Source organism: Palaemon carinicauda, chromosome 40, assembly GCF_036898095.1.
Source record: "Palaemon carinicauda isolate YSFRI2023 chromosome 40, ASM3689809v2, whole genome shotgun sequence".
Lineage (NCBI taxonomy): Eukaryota > Metazoa > Arthropoda > Malacostraca > Decapoda > Palaemonidae > Palaemon > Palaemon carinicauda.
Window position 1 is genome coordinate 67,207,088 of NC_090764.1, and position 10,000 is coordinate 67,217,087.

Consider the following 10,000-nt stretch of genomic DNA (forward strand, 5'->3'; position numbering starts at 1 on the left):
TAACCTTATAGGAATATGAAGGCATATTAGTAAAGACGAAAACAATAGCCTAGCTGTTCTTAATCGAGTTGCATCCACGAGCACTTAACAAACAAAGCGACTATTTCCTGTCCTAAACAAAGTTACATCTCTCAACAACAAGTTCGCACGCAATTAGGACACTTGAGTGCAATACGAAGTACGTGTGCGCGCGCACAGAAAAAAAAACAAAGACACATACACACTCGTGCGCTTGCACACACACACACACTTCCTCCCCGGGTGAAGTCTGACAGGTAACTGTGAGTGGAGTCAAGCGACAGGCTGTCACTTAAGATGGTTTTTTTTGGGGGTGGGGGCCGGGGAGGAGGAGGTATACTATCTTCCAAAGAGGCGGGGGTGATTGTTAATAATCTCTCTCTCTCTCTCTCCTCTCTCTCTCTCTCTCTCTCTCTCTCTCACTTTAATTTCAGTTTCAAATGAATATATACATGTTTGTGTGCGTATGTACAATTTGCATATGTCTGTATTTGCGTTGACAATCTCTCTCTCTCTCTCTCTCTCTCTCTCTCTCTCTCTCTCTCTCTTAAATTTAGTTTCAAATACATATACACATGTTTATGTGCACAGTGTACATATATCTGTATTTGCGTTGACAATCTCTCTCTCTCTTTCTCTCTCTCTCTCTCTCTCCAAGGAAGAAAGTCAAATTTCATTTCTTGATCGAGATTATAATAAGAAAAAGACTTGAAAAATATTTGAACAATAATTCCTCGTTTTCTTCTTCTTCTTCTTCTTCTTATTATTATTATTATTATTATTATTATTATTATTATTATTATGGGTTGACACCTAAGTTCATGTTGAACTTATTAAGAAACTATGTACCTGGTTGCTCAGTGACTAGTGTGGTAGACCCAACTAGGATTAATGCAGTATGGGACTAGCAGTCCTACCCATAAATTGCTTACTTTGCAAATTGACAAATATACAGGCAAGATAAAGTTGAACTGCGCAACACATGTGGAGGCAAGAGACGTGCTATTGGTGGGTCGTCTGTATAGGGAGTACATTCTCAACTTATACACCTGTATATGAATTTCTAATACTGATTTAAAATTGCTGAGTCGGCAGAATCAGCGACCTCTCGAAAATTTCTTTCTTAATTGACTAATTATAACCAAAATTAATTTTCATCATTATGCTAAACGAAAAACTGAAATTGAAATAACATGGTAATTAGTTTTTACGTGAAAGTCTGCCTTTCACAGATCATTTCTCACAGAAAATTTCTCTAGGATAACAGATTAAACGTCTAACTAATTGCTCTGGGTGACACGAAGCGCCACCTACGATGGCTAAAGGTGATTGGGTATTGTATGGCCAAGGAAGTAAAAACTGCAGGATCTGGTGAAAGATTTAATATTATCCTGTTATAGATATTACGAGGGCATTTTCAGGATGCTGAGAATCGAGAGGAAATTTTGAAAAGATGAATAGATAGATAGATGATACGCTCTATTAGAAAACAGAGAGAGAGAGAGAGAGAGAGAGAGAGAGAGAGAGAGATGTCTCCTATAACTAAGGATTGCCAGAGCGCAAAGGTATGGCGGAAGCTGACCGTTCTACCATGGACTAGTGTGGAGGATTGATTCTTCAAGTGGCAAATATGGCATTGTGTTCCATCAAGAGGAAAACTATAAATAAAGAATAGAGGAGATCGGGGTGAACAGCGCTTTTTATGTTCAACCGACTACCATAGATTTAAATTCTATTTTCAGTTTGATTTCTTACGTAGAATACACAGTTTTGATTTAATTGAAATATCACAGGTGGAGATTTGGGACGTTTTTTGGGCCTTTTTATTATTCTCTTTATCATCATCATAGTTGTAGTTATCATTATGATAAACAAGTTAAAACTAGGTCTAAAGAAAACAGTAGTTTTCCATTATCTTAAAAATTTGGTCTAACCACATGATTCTTTTTTATAGTGTATAACTGATATATCTGTTTTAATGTTGATATTGTTTTAAAATTATTTTATTTCAATTGCCCGTTACTTATATCGTTTATCTATTTCCTTATTTCCTTTCTTCACTGGGCTATTTTTCCCTGTTGAGGTCCATGGGCTAGCATCTTGCATTCCCAACTAAGGTTGTAGCTTAGCTATAAATAATAATAATAATAATAATAATAATAATAATAACTATTTCACCGTCTTAAAAAGTTTGCCTTAAAGTAATAACAGTTTTCCGATATCCTAAAAAAGGTAATTTCTCCCATGTTATTCTGTCTCCCGTTTCATAACCATCATTCATTTCCCACCATTTCTCCTGTGAAGGAAAAGACAAGGACTAGAGTTTGCGCGGGAATAAAAAATTGTTTCGCAAGAAGATTATCACTGGACAACTGAATGATTTCGTTATAATCTCTCTCTCTCTCTCTCTCTCTCTCTCTCTCTCTCTCTCTCTCTACACCTTGCAATACAGTTTTGTGCAATGCTAATTGGGATTGCAATCGAATCTCTCTGCAATATGTGGAAATGACAGACTCGCTTCAGTGGTGGTTGGGATATAATGTTCGCTCGATTTTATTTTGGCTATTGTGACTCGCATAATTATGCTTTCTCTAATTTTCGGCATTTTGATCTCGATAAACATAATCAAATTCTCGTTGATTATGAGGTTCGGGTTCGTGAAAATAAATTCAATCTCAAAAAAATTATTTCTCATAGACGTTGAAATTAAAATTCTACTAATATTATTTTCATTATATTTTATTTTGAGCAAGTCTAACTCGTATGATTTAATTTTCGCCAATTTTGATGATTTTCATCTCAATAACGATGATCAAAATCTCGCCGATTATTAGTTTTGGATTCATGAAAATACATTCGATCTAAAATATGTCCACCTTTTATCGATTCCGAATCGCTAAACTTAGAATCCCGCTAATTTCTCGCAGTTTGTTCAGACTCTCGGTGTACTCGAGTTAAAAGTAACCTTTGTTACTGAAGTTGAAGCTACTTGAAGTTGAAATAACAAAAGAGGCAAGCAACACCTTTTGAAAACTGTTTCTAAATGTCTCTCTACGCTTTCTAAAATCTAAAAGACTTCAAATTTCATCGTACACTTTCTAAACACATCTTTTCGTCCTATATAGCACGTAAGTAAGTGTAGCTTTGCATGCATAGAGGATGAGCCAACGGTTTACACTTTTGAGATTATTTTCTATTTTCTCTGTGTTTTGAGTGTATGTGTGTGTGCATGTATATATGTGTGTCTGTAATGTTTAATTATCACAGTTGATACAACCAGCATTCTATTTTAAAATATATATATATATATATATATATATATGTATATATATATATATATATATAAACAATTCACATAAATATGTCAAGATGACAAGAGCTATTCGAATTGTAAGTGCGTTCTATATAAATAATTATTTACTCTCTCTCTCTCTCTCTCTCTCTCTCTCTCTCTCACACACACACACACACACACACACATATATATATATATATATATATACCCCGTATATATATATATATATGTGTGTGTGTGTGTGTATATATATATATATTGTAAAGTCAGGTAGGGAAACCTTTCACATAATAAAAAATATAGAAATAAATTAATTTAATCATTACAAATCACTTGAAGAGTTGCTCAAGAAAGGTTATAAAATTCCAATCATATCCATTAGGCATTTGACGTGGTGCACTTCTTATTGGGGGTTCGACGCACTACTGGTGTATAACCACATCCTGTCAACCCAAGGTGTAGGTCCAGCACCTTTACACCCTAAAAAAATGATCGCCAACTAGCTAGCCATAAGACTGTACATGTCAAAATCAATTTGATTAAACCCCTCGTTGGCAACTAAGCCTTTTACAGCGCGACCAACCCCGATATAGTGATCCAACCTCAGTTGGTTAACCTCACTGTCCTTCGCGCGAACCTCACACGTAGCAGTTGCATGAAATTAAAATCATATATCTTCCCGTAACATTTCAATATAACCTTTAAAAGTGTGACTTAATATGGAGCGTGGAGCGTGTGTTTAACATATCGAATGTGACGTCATAGAATTTTTTTGTTCTGTCCGAAATATTGTGATTAATTTTATTTCCTTGGTTTCTTTCTTTCTTTTTTATGGGACTTTTTCAAGAAACGTCTTAAACTGTTAAATTACGGTTACAAGACATACGCATATATATTATATATATATATGTGCGCGTGTGTGTGTTTATAGATATATAAATCCATATATATTTTTCATATATACAGTAATGTAATATATATTATACATAACTATCTATTTATCTACCTATCTATCTATATCTACCTACCTATATATATATATATATATATAATTTTATCGATATATAAATACATATATATTTTTATGCATACAATAATGTAATATATGGGTGTTAACAGTTTATGCAACTATTTACTTGTTTGTGTATATATATATATATATATATATATGTACATAATCAGCGGTTACTAGTCCACAGCAGAACATAGGTTCTGATTAAATGCTTTGCTTTTTAGAGACAGTGGCGTTTTACTTTTCATAATCTCATTTTGTTTACCAAATGCTCTCCATCCCAAGCTTATCCTTCATTTAATTTCGGTCTTGTGTCCTGGGGAAACACTGTCTGTCCTAAGTGCAGAAATTCATTAACAATCTCTAGTGGCTCATCCATAAATCTTATTTGTTGTGTTTGGATTTTCATTGAATATTATCTTAATTTTACTCATATTCATTTTCAGTTTCACATTTCTGCTTTATTCAAATCTTTCATCTTTTGTAATAGGCCTACCTCTCATGATTCACTAATCACAACGATGTCATATGCAAATCTTCAGTTCTTATGGTATTCCATATTAATGGTAATTCCTACATTTACTCATTCTAAATCCTTAAAAACTTCTAGACATACTGTGAATAGTCTAGGAGAGATGGAGTGTCCTTGCCTAACTCCTTTCTAAGTTAAAATTTTTTCAATATCTTTATGTAGATTTGGGGTTGCTTTACTTCCTGTATAGATATTTTCAAGTGTTCTAACATAAGATTCATCTATTCCATGTCTTTGCAGGACTCTCATTACTGCTGAGGTTTTGACAGAATCGAAAGCTTCATTACATGGTGGTTAGTTATACTCTGTTGATTTTTTCATTTGCTGGTTGATTAAAGTTTGGCTGTCTTTCCATTGGACTTAATGTGATCCTTTTAAATATTCTATACATTACAGAGAGTAAAATTATTGGTCTTTTGTGTCTCCCTTTTTGTGAATTAGTACAATGATAAAGTTTTTCCAAGCTGTAGGTATAGAGCATAATTGCAGACATTTGGTGGAGAGCTAAGCGAGTTTTACTTCTATGAAATCTCCTCCATCTATTATTAAATCAATTGTTAGTCCATCTTCTCCTGCTGCTTTGTCTTTTTTTATACCTTTTAATGCTTTCTTTACTTATATTATTATTTATGGTACCGACTCAGGTGTTTCATTATTTCTATTGGTAAAGGTGACTATTGTATAGAATTGTATAGAAATCCTCAGCAATTTCATCACTCTATCTCTACTGTTGATAACATTTTCATGTTCTTTCTTTAAAGGCAAACATATATTGGTGCCCTGTTCCAATTCTTCTTTTCATCAAATTGATGTTTCTTCCTTTCTTTAGTGTTTTCTTAATTTTGGTCTGAATGTGTTTACGGAAATCTTGAGTTTTTAGTTTATTTTATTGGTTTTGATAGTTCTCTTAATTCTATTTCATCTCTCTTGGACTTTACCCTCATTTCTAAACTTTTCTTTATTAGTTTTTTGTCTTTTCTGATAGTTGTCCTTGATCTTGTTTAGGAACTTTTCTACTTATCTCTTGTTCTGATTCCAATAGAATTTTTTTTTAAATTACTGTTCATTTCCTCTACTTTCTTCTATTTCATCATGTAGCTGGGAATACCTATTTTCTATTGTTATACTAATCTCATCAGATTTTTCTCCTATTACAGGAGTGTTTATTTTCTTTCTTGAAATTAATTTTCTCTCTTTCCTTAAATCTACACAAATTTTCCTTCTCAAAATTCTATGATCGCTTGATTTTAACTTGTTTAACACTGTTACATCTTTCAAGAAATTGACTATTTCATTTTTCGTTTCTCCATTTGAGCTTCTCCATGTCTATTTTCTATGTTCAGCTTATTAATAGGTGTTCATGATTATAAGTTTATTTCTATCAGCAAATTCTACAAGTATGTCTCCTCTGTCATTCTTTGTGCCTACTCCAAATTTACCTACTGCTGAAACTGCTGATTTGCCTCTCTTCTTTTGACCTACTTTAGCATTGAAATAACCCAAAACGAATGTAAATTGAGTATTTATGGTTTTCCATGAATATCTCCAGATCTTCATAAAAAGTTTTTATTTCTCCCTCTGTATGGGATGTTTTGGTGCATACCTTTGAATGATCTTCAATTTACACTTGTTATTTAGTTAGATAGTTAATTCTGCCAGTCTATCAATAGTATTACACAATTCTTAACTGCAAGATTTTATCAATAAGATATATATATATATATATATATATGTATATATATATATATATATATACATATATATATATATAAATATACATAGATATATATATATATATATATATGCGTAAAAATCCCAGGAAAACGTGATGCTCAGACGTAGAAGAACCACAGGAAAAATTAAAATACGAAATATACGATTAAGTCCTGACTAGTTTCGTGATACTTATTCAGAGGACTGAAGAAGTATCACGAAACTAGTCAGGACTTAAGCGTATATTTCGTATTTTAATTTTTCCTGTGGTTCTTCTGCATATATATATATATATATATATAGAGGCCAATATATATACTGTATATATATACATAAATATATATATATATATATATATAGAGAGAGAGAGAGAGAGAGAGAGAGAGAGGCCAATATACATACTGTATTTATATACGCTACATATATATATATATATATATATATGTGTGTGTGTGTGTGTGTGTATGTGTGTGTGTGTATCTTTTCTCTGTGTGGATATCTTAACACGGTGAACGGATATGTGTATCGCCATGATCAGCAAAGCTATACTAGTCAGGCCACCCATATAGGTTGATTTGCTGTGAGAGATCAGACAGAAGTCTCTCATCACCACCATTTCGCAGTTGACCAGCATGTTGATGAAGACTGGCTAACCCCAGACATGAATAAGGACATTTCTGAGGCCATTGTCCTGCAGGCGACTAGGATCGACTGCATTTGTTGTGTATATATATATATATATATATATGTGTGTGTGTGTATGTATGTATGTATGTATATATATATACATACATATATATATATATATATATATAACTAATACTAGATAGTTATTGGTACCTTTGACTGGATGCCTAGAAATTATAAAAATTTAGATTAGGGACATGTAGGAATTAATATTAATTAATTAATATTGATTGGGAATACCTTAACAACTTAAGATTTGCTGCAGTCATAGTTGTGTTTAGAGAAAGCAGAAATGTAGAACTGAAAATGAGTATGAGTTGATAAACCTTTTTATAAAGACAGCAGATTTCTTAGCTCCAAAGTTATTTGTTATTTTGCGCAAGTTAGCAAGAAGAAAAGCTTTTAGCACTTGTTGGAGAATTGGTAATGTTACTCCTCTATGTAAATGTGTTTGTGGTAGCTCAAGTCCCACTGATTACCGCCCAATTTCCATAACTCCCATATTATCTAAAGTTTTTGAACGTCTTCTGGCAAAAGCTCTTAATAAGTTTGCAGAAAGCAATCATCTATTCCCTAGTTTGCGATTTGGTTTTCGTAAAGGCCTTGGAGCATGTGATACCCTTCTTACAATCTCCAATGCTGTACAGAAATCGTATGATTGGCCTTGATTTTAGTGCTGCCTTTGACCATGTTAATCATGAGGCCCTTGTTTTCCAACTCAAACAGTTGGGAGTGGGTGGGTCGTTTCTGAGCATTATTATTGAATTTTTGAGTAGTAGATCTCAAAGAGTAGTTGTTGATGGTCACCATACAGAGAATAGGAATATGATATCTGGTGTTCCATAGGGTAGTGTTCTTGGCCCATTACTTTTCATACTATATACACATGACATGTGGTTTGGCCTAGAAAACCAGCTTGTTGCATATGCAGATGATGCTACTCTCTTTGCATCAATTCCGTCCCCTGAATGTAGATCTGGGGTTGGTGAATCCCTTAACAGAGATTTAGCTAAAATTAGTGCATGGTGCAAATCATGGGGTATGAAGTTGAATCCTAACAAAACTCAAAGTATGAGTGTAATTAGGTCTAGGACGGTGGCACCTCGACATCCGGATCTTAGAATTGATAATGTTTCTTTAAATTTGTATGACTCTTTTGAAATTTTAGGTATGATTCTCGACAGCAAATTTACTTCTGAGAAACACATTGGGTCTGTGTCTTCTTCAATTGCACAAAAAATTGGCTTATTGAGAAAGTCTTTTAAAATTTTCGGTGATCACTCTATTCTGAAGAAGCATTTTAATTCTTTCATTCCACCCTGTTTTGAGTATTGTTCTCCTGTCTGGTGTTCAGCTGCTGATTCTCATCTTAAATTGTTGGACAGAAACTAACGGTCTATAAAATTTCTTATTCTTAATTTAGATATCAATCTTTGACACCGTAGTTCAATTAGTTCATTATGCATGTTGCATAAGATTTTCCAAAACTCTGACCATCCTTTACATTCATATCTCCCTAGACAATTCTATCCTGTTCGTAACACTAGGCAGGCAGTTCATTCTAATAGCCAGGCCTTCTCCATCATGAGGCTCAATACTACGCAGTATTCTAGAAGTTTTATTCCAGCTGTCATCAAGTTGTGGAACGATCTTCCTAATCGGGTAGTTGAATCAGTAGAACTTCAAAAGTTCAAAGTTGGAGCAAATGTTTTTATGTTGACCAGGCTGACATGAGTCTTTTTATAGTTTATATATGACATATCTGTTTTTGACGTTGTTAATAGTTTATATAGGACATATCTATTTTGACGTTGTTACTGTTTTTAGAATTATATATTGTTAATTTATTCTCATCATTTATTTATTTCCTTATTTCCTTTCATCACTGGGCTATTTTCCCTGTTGGAGCCCTTGGGCTTACAGCATCTTGCTTTTCCAAATAGGGTTGTAGCTTGGCTAGTAATAATAATAATAATAATTATAAAACTAAGATAGAATTAACTGAAAATGTACAAAGACAACAAGTAAGAGTTCAGCATGAGCCTTTAGAGACTGTTAAAGAATATACTACTTACAACAGACAGGAAGTGTTTCCCCAGGAAATGAGACCGAAAAAAAATGGTTAACCATGAGATGATAAGCGTTTGGGATACAAAAAGAAGTTATGAAATATAAAATGCCACTTTCTCTAAAAAGAACAGCGTTTAATCAGATCGTCCTACCAGTTTTAACTTAAGCATCAGAAACTTGGAACCGTACCAAAGCCTTAAAACATGAGCTAGTTAAAACTCAAAGTGCTATGATAAGAATAATGATGGAATTATATAAGGGGACAGAAAAAGACCAACATGGATACGAGAGCAGACTAAAGTAGAGGATATTCTAACACCATATAAGAAAAAGAAATGGACATGGGCAGGGCATATACTGAGAATGACAGACATTGGATGGGCATTAAGAATATCAGAATGGGTCCCTAGAGATTGTGGAAGAAGCAGGGGAAGGAAGACGATGGATTGACGAACTAATAAAGTTTGTGGGTGTAGACTGGCAGAGAAAGACCATAAACAGACGAAGATGAAGGTCATGTCTAAGGCCTTTGTTCTGTAGTGAACTAATAACGGCTGATGATGATGATGATGATATATATATATATATATATATATATAAGGCGCTATAATATCAAAAAATAATTCTAACTACCATTGCTATCAAATATGTTCTCTAATTTTATACAAATATC

The 10,000-nt window shown here is 33.4% G+C and overlaps 2 protein-coding genes and 1 long non-coding RNA gene across 7 annotated transcripts in view; 1 reads left to right on the forward strand and 2 right to left on the reverse strand.

The window, feature by feature from the left end:
- LOC137631840 (polyadenylate-binding protein-interacting protein 2B-like) overlaps positions 1-10,000 on the forward strand; it is a 271,444-nt gene that overhangs the window by 133,186 nt on the left and 128,258 nt on the right. The gene's annotated exons all lie outside the window — the stretch shown is intronic.
- Positions 1-10,000, reverse strand: part of LOC137631842 (uncharacterized) — a 265,710-nt gene that overhangs the window by 89,536 nt on the left and 166,174 nt on the right. The window lies entirely within an intron of this gene.
- Positions 1-10,000, reverse strand: part of LOC137632061 (sodium-dependent proline transporter-like) — a 25,506-nt gene that overhangs the window by 10,558 nt on the left and 4,948 nt on the right. The window contains exon 1 of one of the 2 annotated variants that reach the window (XM_068364036.1): positions 1-264. This exon is cut by the window's left edge and continues 2 nt beyond it. The exons of the other annotated variant lie outside the window; for it this stretch is intronic. Within the exon in view, the coding sequence (XP_068220137.1) occupies positions 1-25 (25 nt within the window). The 5' untranslated portion in view covers positions 26-264. Of the gene's footprint in view, positions 265-10,000 lie in introns of those variants that run through there. 2 annotated transcript variants of the gene reach the window in all.